This window comes from Argiope bruennichi, chromosome 6 (assembly GCF_947563725.1).
Source record: "Argiope bruennichi chromosome 6, qqArgBrue1.1, whole genome shotgun sequence".
Lineage (NCBI taxonomy): Eukaryota > Metazoa > Arthropoda > Arachnida > Araneae > Araneidae > Argiope > Argiope bruennichi.
This window is the reverse complement of record NC_079156.1, coordinates 115,896,885-115,915,415: the sequence shown is the minus strand read 5'-3', so window position 1 is coordinate 115,915,415 and position 18,531 is coordinate 115,896,885. Positions and strand designations below refer to the sequence as shown.

Genomic DNA, 18,531 nt, shown 5'->3' with positions numbered 1-18,531 from the left:
TAAAACTACCAATTCTTTAAATTTACTACTTTTCGCACTGTAATTCAGTGTTTCAGTTAAACAACCAAACTTGCATAAATTTGTAAATTCCTATCAAGTCTTAAGGATATATTACTGATAGGAACGAATAATAATGCCCGAGACCCGCCATTCAAGATCTGTAAATGAACTCGCTAATGCAAATAATTTGAATAGCTTTTCTGACAACTTTTTTATGACTCCATACATGTAAAAGAATAAAATATGTAAACGAAGAATCAATTAATGAAAATTATTTTGCATTGTAGCATGAGAAATTTTGAATATATTTTTAAATTCCTCTGAGGTATTTTTTTCAGGTTTTAGAGGTAATATTTTGATCAACAACAACAAAAAAAAATCCGAAATCCATATTCCGCGAATTTCTATGTTTCAGACCTCCTTGAATCTGAAAACCCATTTTTGTTGTTAAATCCATCTGCTATAAACATGATAATTCAAACACACTTTGAGATAGGTGGAGAAAATTTGATATATAAATTCGCAAATTCGCAGATTTCATTAAAATTTTGAATGAAATCCATACATAGAAAGAATATCTCTAAGCCTGTTCGAGTACAAGCGAACTCGATGACAACAAAAAGGTAAGAACTAGAAGTGTAATATTTGGTAAACAGGTTTAGTATCTAAAATATAGATACATATCAACTTTTGTACCAAATATCTCAAAGGATTGACCGTCTGTCGGTCTGTTCTTTCACAGGCATGTAAATGCACTGCCTTAAATCAATGAAATTTACTAAGTAATCTTATGAATAAAACTGTAGCTTTGTGTCAAATTTTAATTTTAATCGGCCGGCAAAAAAGCGTCCAAAACACATACTTTTAGATATAATACATAATTACATACTATAGATGCAGTAGATTCATGTCCATTTCTATATTTCGTAACAAACAGTCATCAGTGCCATACAAAGTATTCGCGAATATTCTGTGCTTCCAATTTATGAGCAGGAAAGAAGATAATACTGTTATTAAAGAGAATGCGAGAGAATTTGGGGGGGGGGGACTACAGCCGATTTTTATTATTTATAAAATTGAAATTTCTGATTATTATTTGTTTGGAAGTAAGTATGAGGAACGTCGGATGTCCTAAATGCCAGTCATTGGTCATAAAGGTCCAGCTATAGTACGAGCCTTTGAAATAAATGTATTCAAGTTACCCAAATCTAAAACGATGTTTTTGATCAATTATCGATCTATTGGGATAGGGAATAAATGAAACACCAGGGCTAAAATAACAAACGGAAACTTTCCTAAAACAAAGGTCAGTATGGTGTCAGTCATTAAAAAAAATCCTTTGTCATGTCAATTCAACAAGAGAATCAGCATGTGGTTGAGGTGTAACTTTCATTATGACTGCCACCCACTCTATAATTAAGCCGTAATTTAATGACCTTCCTTTACATATCGCTTGAAAAATTAGCTAAGTCGTGTTTCAAATATAAAAATTAATTCTTCTAAATGATATTACTATTAAGACAAAAGGTATCAAACACTATAACAACCAGATTATTTATCATGCTTTTGTTCTTCATTGCTTAAGAAAATTATTTGAATAATTTTGTTTTATAGCATTTATAGAAGCATTAAATTTTCTTATTCTTTTGACTTCATTATCAGGTGTGGGTAGATGCCGCAGTACAAGTGTTTTTCTCAGTCGGAGTTGGATTTGGTGTCCATCTAACTTACGCATCGTACAACAATTTCCATAACAATTGCTACAGGTAAGTCCATCTTATGCTCACAAAATGTCATGATTAAAGGCAGACATCTACAGAGAACAATTTCATTAAGTTTCTTACCTTGTTAATGAAATTATGTATGAGCATCATTAATTATTTAGTCGATAAATGAAGTTGCTTATGAGAATCTTTAATGGTTTAGTCGACTTATGAAATTGCATACGAGCAAGAAAATGGTTAAACCGGCTATTTTCAATACGAGATATATACGAGCATCATTAGTGGTTCGATCGGTTTGATGAAGTTGCTTATGAGCATCTTTAGTGGTTTAGAAAGTTAATGAAGTTGCATATGAGCATTATTAGGCGGGAGGGGTAATCGGTCTAATGAAATGGCATATAAGTATTTTTAGTAGTTCAGTAAACTAATGAAATTACTTATGGGCATTTTAGCGGTTTAGTAAGTTAATGAAATTGCTTATGAGAATCATTAATGGTTTAATCTATTTAATGAAATTGCTTATGAGAATAATTAATGGTTTAATCTATTTAATATTATTGCTTATGAGAATCATTAATGGTTTAATCTATTTAATGAAATTGCATATGAGCATCTTTAGTGGTTAGTAAGTTCATGAAGTTGTGAGCATCTTTAGGGGGTTTACTCAGTTTAAAGAAGTTTTATATGAGCATCTTTAGTGGTTTAATGGGTTTATAAAGCTACATATGAGTAATAATAGTGGTTTTGCCACTTATTTTCAAAAATATATATGGATATCATTAGTATTTCTGCAATGCCCTAGTGATAATCATTCTCCGACAAGTGTTTTATAGAATTTCTGGTTTTATTAAACCTGTTTCAGATACATGTAGTTTCCATATATGCATCCAGAAGGCGAACAATTTACTAGGGCGCAATAATTTAAATGAAGACTCATGCGAAAAAGTCCAGCAGTATTATGTAATGTGTCCGATTATTTAAGCATCCGCATTCATATTCTGATCACAATCAGCAAAAGAGTCCTGCGGAAAAAGGTTCAAAGCAAATATCGCCATTATGCTCATTTAATCTTAGTACGAAACTTATTTATATAAAACATTTGATTAATTATCTATCGAAATTATTACGCTTTCAGAACTAGTTATTCTTTATTTTCTCATTGTAATCCGTTATTATTGGATATCTTTTTCTCTGACATTATGTGTAAAACTTCAAAAAAGACCAAAGACCAAATGTCAGTAAATTCATAAAACTGATGATAATTTGAATGAGTTATTAATATGCTTCTGTTGGCTATTTTTTCTCCAGAGACTGCCTGTTGACCACTATGGTGAACAGTTTCACGAGCTTCTACAGCGGCTTCGTGATCTTCATCTTCCTGGGGTACATGGCGCACAAGCACAACGTGCCCATCAACTCCGTTGCCACCGATGGACACGGATTGGTCTTCCAGGTCTATCCCGAGGCCATCGCCACGCTGCCCGGTGGGCAGTTTTGGGCGGTGCTTTTCTTCATCATGCTGCTTAGTCTGGGACTGGACAGTGCGGTCAGTTCATCTAATTTTTCTTAAGCCAGGTTTTGGCCAAATTGTCTTTGTACAGCTTTTTAACCACTTCGCACATAATGACGAGTCTGGTTCACGCATCGAATAGCTGAATTTTTAATTTTAAATCTGCAATTAACTAAAAGTATAAAATCATTTAAAATGCAAAAAAAAAAAATCACTTCAAAAGTTTAAATGCCCTTATATTATGACGGGAATTAAAATAATGATAAATGTCCCAAATAAAATGTGTCATCTAATTAGGAAGTTAAATAAATTCGTAGGTCAAAAGGTTTAATATATTCTCCAGCTATGTTAATATTGATTTAGATAAAAGCCGGTATAATATGTTCAGCATATTTGTCCTACTGTGTTATCCCCAAATTTGCATTCATCAATAGGAGTAAATTTGCTGAGCTTCACTCGATAATACTAAATCCTTGAAAGGATTTTATGTTAAAACCCTTACTAAAAAATTCACTAGTGTTTTAATCCCACTTTACACTATACATTTTATTATATATTCGGTTTCCTGGTCTTGGTTTATTAAATGCATTTCAAAAATCAGTTACCAAAAAAAAATCGCCAAAGAACGCACTCTAATAGATTCTTTCCTAACTACTGTTGGCCAGTGATATGACATTAATAAAATACAAATACAATTATTAGTGAGTATGCGAGAAAGTTTTAGGGAGACAATTGGTTATCTCTTCATAACTTATTTTAGAATTGCTTAGACTTATCGATTAATTTATCTATTTTTTCCCTTTCTCAAAACTCAGAGAAATTGACAAGCATTGAAAATTTCTTCGTGAGAAATACTACGTTTATTTTACCCATGTAAAATATATAAGAAGTAAATAATGAGAAGAGATTAAAAGTCACTTTAAAAAAAACTAGCTAATATCTACTATAAATAAATCTATGCTTAGATTCTGATAATTCAAGCTAATTCAAAAAAAGATATGAAAACTGTCTTCTAAAAATCTTAAAATGTAAAACAATGTTTGATTATTTTTTTATGAATCAGGTAGAATACAAATTAAATAATGATCGTCTTTTGCAATGTGTTTTAGGATATGCCTAATGGTATATGATTCCACACCTATAAGTAGCCGAATATCAATTTTTCTTCTCAAAACCATGATCGGGGAAGCTAATCTTCTTCAGCTGGCATTTTCCCAGCTTCAATTCGCGATTTTCCGCAGTTTTATTCTTTTTGCGCGTTTCTCCGATTTCCTTGAGTGTTTTTATAGTACTTGTTATGATGCTGATGTAAGTTACATGGGGAAGAGCTACATAGTCACAAGCTTTTAATACATTAAATAAATGCAGTTGGACATTATTTTATTTAATCTTTGAGTCACGCTATGATTAAAATCTCTCTGCATAATAACGTCTATAGATAAGGAATAACTATTACAATCAAACCTTTAAGTGTTAATTTCTCACTTAAAGTCTTCATCTATTAAAAATTTAATTTATGAATACAAAATTTCTCATATTATCTATTTTCTGATTTAATATTCAGCTTCAAGAAAAGTTTCTGAAAAAAATATATGAGATAGCTTTCAGGAAATGGAGATTGATGTGATTACTTGGAATGGAAATTACATTTTTATTCTTTATTTTTATGATCCATTCGTATTCTGGAAAGATTTCAATTATCAAGATGTATTTGAAATGCTTTTAGCTAAAACCAATACGGAGTACTGCCGCAATCCGAATGTAAAAACTGAAATCAGCAAAATAAACCATGTGAGCTTATATAGTTGTAGAAGGGAATTTGCTGATACGGCATTTTGGTGCGACGTGTGTTAGATTCGCAAATAATAGCTTCTGTAATTCAGATATTAACATGAAGACTTGGTTAGAAATATTAGAAAATAATTACTTTTAAAAGGTGGATAATTCTTTTATGTATTCATGATATCAGACAAACCAACTCTTGGCAAATTTTTTTCACTTTCAGAAAAAGTACGGTAAGTTATGTAATTACGGATGATAATATTTATTTCTTCTTATAAAGTGACTGATAAATAGTGTTGTTTTTTCCCCTCAGATGGGAGGTCTGGAGTCCGTGATCACTGGACTGATGGATGAATTCAAGGACTTCTTCGATCGCAGGAAGTACAGTCGCGAGATTTTCACCTCCTTCGTTCTCTTCACATCTTTCTGTATGACTCTCATCAACGTCACCAGGGTGAGTGTATTTTGTCATAGTAATTTTAATAGTTTAATACAAGTGATTCAATATTGATGTATAAAAGTGATTGGTTAGTTTGAGCAGAATGATTAATGATTCATTTGAATAGAATGGCTATTGATTCATTCAGTAGGATTCTAAATAAAATTCAGAGCAAACTGGCAATGGATTCGTTTAAAAAGAATGGTCATTGATTCATTTGAATAGAATGGCCGTTGATTCATTTAACAGGAATTTGAATAAGATTCAAAACAGATTTGTAATGGGTTCATTTAAACAGAATTAACATTGGTTCATTTGAATAGAATGGCAGTTGATTCATTTAGGAGGATTCTAAACAAGACTCTGAAAAACTGGTAATAGGTTCGTTTAAACATAATGGTCACTGGTATATTTGAACCTAACTGGTAATAGATTCATTCGAAGCAGGATTCTTAACAAGATTCTGAGCAAACTGATGATGGATTCATTTAAACAAAATGGTCGTTGATTCATTTGAATATAATGGTCATTGATTCATTTAACAGGATTCTAAACAATGATTCTGAACAAATTGCTAATGGGTTCATTTAAACAGAATGATCGCTGGTATATCTGAACCAAACTGATAATAGTAGATTCATTCGAAGAGTATGCAAATTAAAGCATTTCAACTGAATAATGAGAAATTGAATTGCATTATATAGTCATCTCTGACTTTTCAAATTTTCACATTCGTGAATATTCGCAATTGTGAAGAACATTCAGTCAGCCGAGAGAAAGTCAAAAAGTAAAGGAGAAGGACATTTGAGAAAAGATGCGTTTATTCTAATGTTAGAAAATTAAAACGCACATTATTTTTCTACATAACCAACCTAGACTTCAACTCATTTTTCCCAATGTTTCACAAGTTTCTTTATTGTGTCGGAAAAAAAAGTTTTTCGGTTGTATCTGTAACCAATTTTTCACCACATCAACGACTTCATCGACTGCAAATCTTATTCTCCCTGGCTCTTTCTTCAATGGTACAAACATATAAAAGTTGCTTGGAGCCAGATCTGGACTATATGGCAGGTTTTCACGTACTTCGAATTCAAACTCCTTTATTCTTTCGGCCGTAATTGGAAATAATTTGGCCTAACGTTATCTTGCTGCAGGATGTCACCTTTCCGCAGTTTTTAGGATATTTGCATCTGATAGCAGCTTTTAATTTATCATAATAGTTCCCATTGTTCACAGTTCCGCCTCTTGGTTTGAAATGAACGGCCACTGCACCTTCCATGTCCCAGAATAATGTTAGTATAATTTTACAGGCTGATGGATGACGTTTAAATTTATTAACTTTTAGTGATGATGGAGGTTTTCAAACCATGCTCACAGCCCTACTCTACTTACAAAATGCGAATCAGATCGACCATGAAGCTGCTATATTTAACAGTCTGCTGCACTCCAACGACTAACGCTGTGTTGTATAGAAGCATTGTCGACTGCATTAATTCAGCGATGAATACTAGCAGCGTTACCAAATCCTAGAAAATGAAATTGCAAAAGTTCTTTTACTTTTTTACTTTCCTTCGAATAATTCCAAACGTATTTCTCGTACTCGGAGAAGTCTAAAATGGATGTTAAGAATCGTAAAAAAAAACTGCATGGCTTTTTTTACTATTTCAGTATTTGTGTGTGTGTGTATTTTTTGGAAATGTGAAATAAAGAAAGAAAAGAAAAAAAAATTGGTCAAATTGAGTCTGTTTCACAAGACAAAACTCTGTTTATTTGTTTATCCTATATCCATAAATATCTCGACAGCATCATTGCAGAAATCCATAGACAAGATTTGCAACACAAAACTGCGGAATCGAATCCAAAGGATGCAGTTTTCTCGGATGCTAATAAACCTAAATAAAAACTACATCGGAAAAATAAAGTGCACTCGATTTCGTCTTTTATATGAAGCAGAAATCCCCCATCGCTACTCTAATTGAATCGTTTGTCTCCTCCACTAAAAGAGGGACGTGATCTCGAGAATCTGCCGGGGTTCGGGACGAGGGGCTTTTATCTTCCGCTCGGATCTCGAGAACGTTTTCTCGCTTTATTATGTGGCAGTTTTCACTGCGACTGCAACTCAATCGATTGACGGAACAATTCGAATTTCGTCGTTCGGAATTTCGACAGGAATTGATGGTATGACTGAAGGTGATTTAATATTATGGCATTTAAATTTAACATCGTTGGAATTCCAGATGGGAGAAATTTTAGACGGGATTTAAGGAATGTCATGTAGAATTTAGTAGTTAAATAAATATGAATTAATGTCTTATGGGATACATAGTTATGAAATTATGTTGCAATAATTGTCATTTGGCAGAAATGAAATTTATGACTTGTATTTTTATTTATTTATTTATTACTTTCTCGTTTCGAAATGTATAAAGTTTAGTAAACATAAAAAAAAAATTGATTTTGATCAAAATTTTGATATTTTTTTTATATTTTAGATTTTCTTGAAACTGAAAAAAAAAAATTTAGAATTACGTCAATCTCTCTTGGGGCGTAATAACTTAAAATTGAAACAAGCTAGATAATTGAAATCTGGCACGCAGTCTTTGAATCAAAATTGAAGGCTTCAATCAAATTTTGAACACATATATCATTTAGAAATTTGTCTGTCTGTTCGTCCAAGAGCATGTGAACTCAATAATCCAGAAACGCATTCGGTTTGAAGGAATTAGTCATATTTATTGTTAAAATCTTATATCTATATTAATTTTCGCACTAAATCTGTGAAGGTGTTGATTGTTTGTCGATATGTCTGCTCGTATGTAAGTGAATATGATAACTAAAAAACAATGTTAAATTAGTATACGATCTTTACATCCATATGCTGGATCTGTGTCTAAATTTGAATTGAACTGTGTCTAAATTTGAATTCCATGTAAAGCATCCATGCATATATGAGGTCTGTTATTCAAAAGCAGAATATGCTAGATGAATGAAATTTGGAATGCAGTTAGTATGCATAATTATTTACCTTAACAAATTCAAACATAATCATTTAAAAGAAAAAAATAAAACAATTCACACTCAGTATTTTTCCCTTCCCTTCACTACAAAACTGAACGCGAAACGTAATGTATAACGAAACGTAAACGTAATTACGTAAGTATGAGAATATGTCAGAATTGAATCCATACTGTCTATTGAGTATGACTTATCTAAATTTCATGATCATTTTCATCGAAACGTTAATTTTTATCATGGCCTGAATTTGTGATGCTGTGAATTATGTTATATTAGTTCACTAAAAAAGAAATTTATTTTTCCAGGGAGGTGGTTACACCATGCACTGGTTCGACAGTTATGCTGCCAGTATCTCCCTTCTCTTCTCTGCTCTACTGGAGGCCATAGGAGTAGCATGGCTGTACGGTAAGTGTCTCGACATACTTTATACTGAGTGACCAAAATGTGAAGTACAGATCTAGGTAGAGTACTACGTAGTTAGGTCTAGATTTAGATTACGTAGAGAATTACTTAGTAATCGTATTGAACTTTCTCTTTTTATAATGATAACCGATACTAGCTTTGAGCTCTGCAGATTACTGAAACAGTTGAGATGGAAGCTTGAATATTGCTTTATCCACGAAGTTTTGAAAATTCAAGTTATTGCCGTACTAGAAAAGTCAAACAAATGTTAGGTGATGAGAGGAGGGGCTGGGAATCTTTGGAACTGCCCTTATGGTGACCATATTATGCTATTATCAACGTTTCGATTGCAACGTCGGTCAAATTTGGATGATATACAAAATTAGGAAAAAAACTTTTATTTAATTAGCATGCTTTTTGTATATTATTAAGAGCGCTTTAGAAGAATATTTTTTCATTCTGGCAACCAATGAAATTTGCAAGAACCGAACAAGAGCGAAGAATCAAAGATGTTCATAATATCAGTACAATTAAAAGTGGAACTACAAGAATGATAGACGGAAATCAAATGGCTACTTGGAGAAGCAACGGACTGGCCAGGAGAACGAATCGGAAAGGATATCGGGAAAAAGAAATGATAAAAATTAAAACTAAAAAACGATCGTTTATACATTTATGAAAGATTTCTGGAGGAAATGCTGGCAAATGCATGTGATCTTTTTTTCTATGCTGCGTATTTGTTTTTTGTTATCTGAGCTTTTTTGTTTCTAAGAACCTTTTTATAAAAGTTTGTTAATATTGTAAGGTATTAAAAGGGATGAGTGTCAAGAATTGCGTTCTGCGCAGAAATCATCAAAAAGATGTATTATTGTTATGGCATATAAGCAAATATAATAAGAACTCGTATGTTGATTTAATTAGTTTTGAATTGAGAGAATAATTAATTAAATTTCTTCAAAAGTTGTGATAAATAGATTACCTGTTAATGAAAGATTTGAGTGATGAATATCGTCTTTAAATAGAATAGTTCATTAATCGATCATCCAGTCTGCATAATTAATTAATCCTTTGTTTGTCTATATAATTAATTAATTCATTCTCCCTTTAACAATTTTTCATAAATTCGCCACTATTGACAAGACTCTTTTTATTGAAAAACCTAACATTAGAATTCTATCAAAAAATTAAATACTACAGTGGTGTAATCAGACGTTATTTTACTTGTATTTGTCAAATACAACTCACCAAATTATTTTTAATGACACTTTTTTTTAAAAATTATGTATACAAAAGAATTGCAATTTATATGCTCTAAAATAATAAGTTTAATAATAGTTTTTTCTCATTGGTTGTCTTGCATTTCAATTAATTCATTCATATTGATGATTTTATTTTTAAATGTCACATCGTGATACGTAATCCTCCTCTCCTTTAGGTATAGGACGTTTCAGTGAGGACATTGAAGAGATGATTGGTCATAAACCGGGGATCTTCTGGAGACTGTGTTGGAAGTTCATTAGCCCGATCTTCCTAATAGTGAGTACACTTTCTTGTGCGTGTGCGTGATCAGTGACTATTGTGTAAAAGTTATTCTATTTTACGTAATCGCAATATCTACATGTTGAAATTACATAATTTTATACTTGTTTTTTTATCCTTTTCGTTAAATGAAATTCCGATTAAACAATAACACGATTTATATGATAAATTAGTAGTATATCAGATTTCATTAAGTTGAGATTCCCTTTTTATTTCGTCCAACATAATGAGTCGAGCCCATGAGTAAGGATTCATGATACATAAAGGGAATTAAAACATCTTCGTTGTAAGAATGACCTTGGAGTAATGAAACCCATGAGTATGCCCGTAAGAGCTCATAAAAAACCCATGAGCATGCCCATAAGAATTCATTATAAAGAGAAATGTGGCATCTTCTGATAGTCAGAGCACCACACTTCTCTTTAAAAACTAAAACAACTCACCATGAGGCAAAAATTGTTGATAAAGAAGAGTAGTTCCACATTCTGTTGGACAGAGTGATTTTAGAGCCCCTATTACAGGCGATCTAAATCGTCAATATAAATTGGAATAGTGGCATCTTCTGCTAAGCAGAGTAACCTTGGAATAACCAAACCCATGAGCCAAAAATTTCTGATAAAGGAGAATAGTAGCATATTCGGTTGGCCAGAGTGATCTTATAGCCCCTGTTATAAGAGATCTAAGCCTCCAATATAAATAGAAAATGTGACACCTGCTGTTAATCAGAGTGACCTTTGGAACTACTAAACCCATAAGTCAAGGACACGTAATAAAGAAAAAATATATATTTCTATTAGTCAAAAGGACTTTAGTACAACCAAGCCTATGAATAAAAGATACGTCATGAACCTCCCTATAGGATTAACAGGGGAAACTGGGTCACATTTGTGTTTCACATGGAGGAAAACCAAGAGAAACCAGAGTGTGCTTTGGGAATTTATTCCTAAAGAGAATAGTATACTAACAATTTTTAAGCAATGCCCTCAGGAACAAAATCAGGCAAACCAGGAATGAACCCATAAAATTCCTCCTCCCGAATCATGTTCTCTAAACATTCTATATTTCTAACATAGGATGAATAACATAGGACTTACTAACATAGGATTCTCTAACTAACATACTAAACATCTTCATGTTCTCTAAACATGCCTGTGTGTGCCACTGTGATCTAATGGCAAGGTCTTGATTTGGGAGCCGAAAGGCTGCAAGTTCGAAACCTGATTCTACTAAAGATCCATCGTTTCTTTGGGCTTAGTTCACGCTATATATGACGTTGTAGATCAAATGTCCTCCAGCTGGTGTGGTGCGAAAGTTTGCAGAGGAGGTACCAGCTCAATTATCGTCCTTAGTTTTCTGACAATATTATGTAATCCTTGTCATAATATTATGAGGTTCCATTTCAAAATAGCCTAAATGTTACTTTCAGGCTGGATGTTAACATAACTGAACTAAACTTCTCTAATCTGCTAAATAAATGTCAAGAGAAATTAATGATTCCAAAGTTCAACTTGAAATAAATCATAAAAATATTTTTTTTTCTGCTATCGTTCTACTGCACAAAGATAAGCATAAATAAATACACTGAAATTTTTGTTCACATTACCTACCGTAATCTGATGTTCAGTTACAAAGGTAGCGGGAGATATTTTTAACACAAAGCGACATAAAATTTAGCATTTCCAAGAATCTTCTTTTATGTCTTTGTCAGGATGCTTTACTGGGTGAAAATAATTTGCGTCTCTAAATTATTCCCATTGTTTCTTTCGGTGTTCACGTCTTGGAAATTTACCGTCATCATTTTATTTCGGTTTTCACACTCGTTTTGCGTCGCTTTGTAGCCAGAAACTGTGTAAAATTTCTGTGAAGTAGCCGAGTAAAATACTATAGTGAGGTAAAATTATTTCGTAGTAGTATTTGAGGAAGAGAAACCTTAAATTCATCTTTCTGTTTGGGCAGCAACTTTAAAAAATAGTCCAACTTTCTTGTAAAATCTTCACATATTTCTTCTACTAATGGATGACATTCTTGTAAAACTATTCTTTCCTAATTTAAGCTTTATATGATGTAAACAATGGAGCTGGTTATGTAGTTGGTTTACGATGTTCCGTGACGCTAGAATTAGTTTTGGTTAAGCAGCGACAATGAGTGTTATCAGACAACAGGGAAGTTTACCATTTTTAATTGGGCATATAAGTGCGGCCGAAGATATTTTGGTAGTTCTCGGATTTCAGCATGCCTAATTTATTTCGTATTCTACTGACAAGAAAGAAGCACATTATTCAGAACACACATACGAAATTACGATTAACGCAAGAATATTTTATTTTCTTGATGTTGATGACAGTTCTTGTGTTGCTGAAAAGAGTTTTGTAAATAAACAAAGATTCCTTATGGTGATTTTTTGAAATTTGAATGGAATAAGCCAGAAATCGAAATCTTCTCGTATTTAACCCTTCTTTGCATGATGATGCAAATTTCCATTCTAATATTTAGTGAATAAAAAGTTGTATTCAAAGCAGGTATACTGTAAATTGGTTGTTGCTGGCAACTTTTTTCATGACTATTACGTAATAAAGAACATATCTGTAAAAAAAATCAAATGTCACAATCATTATAGCTGGTTTGAACGTCATTCCTCTGTTTGTTGCGGTTGGAAGAAACGTGCGATTTCTTGAATATTTTTTATATCTGAATTAAGATTTGTTTACTAATGAAAATGATAATGAGTAGAGAAATTTAGAAAAAAGGGACAGTGAAGATTTTGTACATGTAGATTTACATAATGATGGATATTTCCATCATATTGATTTTTAATTATTTTATATCGTATATTTATACTAGGATTTATTAAAAAAATTTCCTTTAATCTAGAGCATGATTTATATCACCCTGACTTATTTTTAAAAAAAATCATGCAAAGAAGGGTTAAAGAAGATTTTTTTTAAATTTTAACTTTAAAAATCCAGTTTTTTCACAATAGGTCATTAATATATGTTTAAACTCATTTCAGTGAGAAAAAAACATATTACACTAATTATTAACTAATTAAATAATATTTAATGAGCTAATAGGCATATTTTTGAAACATGATATCTTAAATTCTAATTTGTACAGATACACAATTCTAGTTGGAATTTATGCCTAATATTAGTCTTCATGTTGTCTGCCTCAATAAAGTTATAAAAATATATAGTTTTTTTTAACATTTTTTTCATTAACGATGAATAGAATAAGCGAGATTTTTTCCGTAATTTTAACTTTTAAATAGCTATTAAAAATTTATTTCTATAAATATAACTTTTATTGAGACACAAAACATCCGCTATATCATACAGTTTATTTTGATATATAAATAATTATATTTGGTTAATTTTTTGTTGAGTTATGGGTGTTTGAATGAATCAACATAGTGGGAAAATATCATTCTTCATAAAATGAGTTTAAAAAAAACCGTAACTGGAGTTTTTAATGAAAGCACCTCAAGAAAAATAATTATAACTCGAGAAATATTCCGAATATTGACAACATCTTGGTATCGTTTGAAAGCTAAAGGATCAGAGAACATTATTAAGCAATAAAAAAAATATTCGATATTTTGAAGGATTTTCGAAGTTTCAAGTGTGTACATACACCTTAAAGTGCTATGATATGAGTGTTGATTTTCTCATATTTAGATGTCTCTTAGATTTTAGATATATAAGGTTGGTGACATTTCTTGCATTGCTGAAAAGAATTTTTTGCATTATAATGAAGATTCTTCACAGAAGAATGATTTTTCAAAATTGGAATGGGATAATAAGGCAGCTCTTCGGAGAACTCAAAATCTTGCGCATTTAAGTAGTTCTGCTATGGGTTTTGATTTTCTCATATTTAGAGATCTTTGTCATTCAAAATGGAATATTTGTTCTGTTTCTATAATTACAATTCCAGCCAGCGATTGAATCAAAAATTTGAAACGTATCCACAGATAACAAAAACATATACCAAATTTTACTTATCTAAGTTATTGCGTTTTAGAATTATTACGTTTACATATTCAAAAATATACAACCCAATTCTGTAACAATAATTAACATAATTAACCCTTTGACTTCTTGTGTCCAAAATTTGATACATATCTACAATTCTGATAGAACTTCAGTTACCTGGTGGTAAGGTCTCCAGAATGTTTAAGAATAGAGTGGAAATGCAGAAATGGAGGCCAACTCATATGTCGACCTCGTTATCAGACCACGGTTTGCTCCGTCTTAAAACAGTTCTTGTGTTGTTTCGATATGGAATATCAATGCTACGAACTAGATTGGAAAATTCTAATAATAAATATGAATGCTTAACTTTATCCATCTATATATTCGCGTTTTTGACGTATCCTTTTCGCATAGATTTGGACGGATTACAGAAGCTCAAAAACGAATTTATCCACATTTTGATAGAATTTTCTGCGAATTTGTTGAAAAGGCCACGTAAAAAATGCCATGCCTATAACTTGTTGGGTAAATGGGGGTGTTTTTTTTTTTTCTTCTTCTTCTTTTTTTCCCCCGAATTTAGGGATGAATTTTTGACGCGCTTTTTATTTTTTTTGAAAATGAGAAGGTAAAAATTATTCTGTTTCTTTATTAACATAAAACAGAATAATTTATACTTTTTCATTTTCTGTTTCAAGAAAATTGTAAGATTTCTTTAGTTCTCTTGACACTTTATATTTTATCTGTCATTTCTGTAAAGAATGAAATCTGTCGCGATAATAAAACGACAAGAAAGATAAACTTATCTTCACAGATAAGATATTATATTTCGTCACTGAATAATTTTTAAATAGCTGCAAATTATTAACGCCAATTAAAAACAATCTACTCTGCTACTGACAAAGAAAAAAAATTGCGATATTCTTTAAGCTGAAAAATGAATTTTTCAATTCAAATCTTCTTAAAAATTCATTATCTTTCTAAGTATTTAAGATTCGCAAATATTAGATCTTTCTTGATTACTTAGAAATGATAAATAAACAGCACTCAGAGATAAAGATCAAATCACAATCACAACAACCACTTCAGTTCTCTTTAACAAAAACACTAGTTGAAATCTGAACCTTGAAAAGAAAACACGGAGCGAATAATTTATTTCCACTGGGAAGTCGGCTCGATTCCGGAAAAAGATTCATCATGTCATTGATGCCACCGTTTTTCTGAAATACGACATCGAAAAAGTGTTCATTAAGTTAAGTGTGGCCGAGCCGCTAGTAGAACTGAAGGTCAGAGAAGCTGAAACCGTTTCGATTCTCAGGAAATGTGAAGTCTCTTCGCACCTCTGGCATTGTTTGCGAAGTCGCCAGAAACCGAAGAACTCTTAATGAGACGACAGACGTAGGTTATGGGGATAGAGAGTGAAATGCTACGATTTAGAAGCCACGCCAATTAGACGGGAATGCAAAAATTAAGTTAGAAACATTGGCGTCTTGTACACGAATTTAGATGAACAGTGTTTTTCCAGATGCGCATTTCAGAATTTTTACTTGGAAAAAAAGATCTCAAATTAGCAGCTTGATAAATTAGTTTATACGAATTATATGTTTGTTACAGTGTTCTTCTTAATATAAAGAGAATATGGAAACAAGATATCCAAATATAACTTTTACAATGAGAAAGTCACACAGGAAAGATCAAAGAACTTCCCGATTAATTAGGAGCTTCAAAGAAGCGTTAAGGATCTCACATAACTTGTGGTAATGTTATTTGACGTAAGGATCGAAAATTTTATCTTTCGATATAACAAATGCTTCAGGGTGACTATATATATATTCATATTTGTACATAATTATCAGTACTAAATTTATTTTGTACTCTACTGTTTTTCTTTTTTTTATGGTCCATTCGAACTTGAAGGAAAAAAAGACCCTCAATAGAAATAAGATGATGGCTATATATAAAATAAGACTGGCATTATACGACATTTTTTAAAAAGAACTTACTTTAATTCGTTTTTATAGGAAATTATTGAAATTATTTAAGTTTTTATCAGGATCCGTTTATGCGCACTGTTGAATGTTCCTTTCGGCCGATTTTGAAAGCAGTCACATCTGCAGCTCAATCAGGCATTTTTGCACTGTCCATGATGATTCGGACATTTATCATATTGGTGAAACAAATTTTCAATCCTCACTTTGAAGAACATTCGGCCAAAAATATGACATGAACCTTAACCTTCCACTGAAACCCCTAATTAATCAGGGAAGAAAGAATATGGAACAGAAACGTAAAAATGTTTACTCTTCTAAGACGCAATTTTGGCTTTCTGGTTTGCCAATTTATTCACCGGGATTCTAGCATCCTCCGTTTCTTCCGAAACAATTTATTAATTCGTTGAATAAGATCTTCTGTTGCAATAGACTTGGGTCTTTATCCCTTTCAGAGAGAACGTGGTTTAGAGGTAAACGATTTTCATCTCTTTTCTAAACTGAAAAAAGACTAGAAATCCAAATCTTTCAAACTAATAAGATTCATAGGTAAGTCATCCATTTCACATCATTTGCAGCAACAATCTTTAAAGAAGGGATCAGATATCTGGTGCATCGATATGGCAAATTTCAGAACCTTCATGATCATGTTTCCTATCTCACATAATTAACTGCAACGTTTGTTGAATGGAGAATCGAGAAGCTTATCTACTGATATCACAAATGCCAGAACCTCCATGACCATGTTTCCTATCTCACATAATTAGCTGCAACGTTCGTTGAATGGAGAATCGAGAACCTTATCTACTGATATGGCAAATGCCAGAACCTTCATGGCCATGTTTCCTATCTCACATAATTAGCTGCAACATTCGTTGAATGGTGAATTGAGAACCTTATCTACTGATATGGCAAATGCCAGAACCTTCATGGCCATGTTTCCTATCTCACATAATTAGCTGCAACGTTCGTTGAATGGAGAATCGAGAACCTTATCTACTGATATGGCAAATGCCAAAATCTTCGTAGCCGTATTTTCCCATTTCACATCATTGGTGGCAGCATTTTTTGATGAGAGGATTGGGAATTTCGGCCACCGATATATCTTCATAGCCATCCAAAAGTTTGACTTTGGAGGGTAAATGTTTAGACATTTCTGCTTCGTTTACTTTCTTTTAAAGAAGGATCAAATAATATCCCGACTAATGAGGAGATTCAAAGAAGCGTTAAGGCTCGCTCACATTACTGGCGGAAATGTTATTCGAAATGGGGATCGGAAATATGTTCCTCCGATATAACAAATGCCTGAATATTTATGGTGACTGCATCAAAAAGTAAGCATGCTTGTGAATAATTTTCGGTATTAAATTCATTTTGTTTTCATTTATGGTTCATCAGAGTTTGTAGGAAAAAAAATCTTCCACAGAAATCAGATAATTTAAATTGAAAACATTTCTGAGCATCATTATTCTTTAACGTAATTTATTTACTCAATGACTTAAATCAATGAAATTCGATATGTTATCTTGTGACAGCTACTGTATTCTGTACCAAATTTTGAAGTCAATTGATCGACAAAAAGGCGTCCAAAATACATATTCTTATGATAGATTCAGGTAAAAGTGCAATATTCACGTTAAACATGCATGTATATTTCGTAAATATCGTTTACCAATGCTATGCAAGATATTCGTGGCCTTATCCAAGGTGCACAATTTTATGCGGGGGTAGAGAATAAAAAAAAATGTATGGGGGAGTATACGAAAAAATTTCGTGAAAACCACTTCCACTGGTTATATTTTAAGAGGTAATAAAGAAACATTTAAAGAAAATTCCGATTAACATTGTTCATTGTCATACTTTCTTTTGTTTATTCAGTTTTTTTCCCTTCGGATTTGCTCATATCTCTATTCATTTTCTCGTTTCTGTTAGAAACTTCTTTCTATACGAATTTCTGTTAATTGCTATTTTTCTATCAGATCAAGCAAAAAAACTTTAATAACCATAGAATAAATAGTATTCTTTATTGTATTCTATACCATGCTGAATATTGTATTCTATACCGTGTAGTAAAGTATTCGTTAATGCATTTCAGGATCGATAGCAGCTGTGATTTGTATATTCTTATTTTTTTCCTGTCATGCAGTTTTCTAATCATAATAAAATT

The 18,531-nt window shown here is 32.0% G+C and overlaps 1 protein-coding gene across 8 annotated transcripts in view; it reads left to right on the top strand.

The window, feature by feature from the left end:
- Nucleotides 1–18,531, top strand: part of LOC129972627 (sodium-dependent dopamine transporter-like) — a 180,741-nt gene that overhangs the window by 144,219 nt on the left and 17,991 nt on the right. For all 8 annotated transcript variants that reach the window (XM_056086836.1, XM_056086831.1, XM_056086835.1 and 5 more), the window contains exons 8-12: nucleotides 1,663–1,766; nucleotides 3,033–3,270; nucleotides 5,330–5,470; nucleotides 8,776–8,875; nucleotides 10,308–10,408. In XM_056086836.1, coding sequence (XP_055942811.1) covers nucleotides 1,663–1,766; nucleotides 3,033–3,270; nucleotides 5,330–5,470; nucleotides 8,776–8,875; nucleotides 10,308–10,408 — 684 coding nt within the window. The remainder of the gene's footprint in view (nucleotides 1–1,662; nucleotides 1,767–3,032; nucleotides 3,271–5,329; nucleotides 5,471–8,775; nucleotides 8,876–10,307; nucleotides 10,409–18,531) is intronic.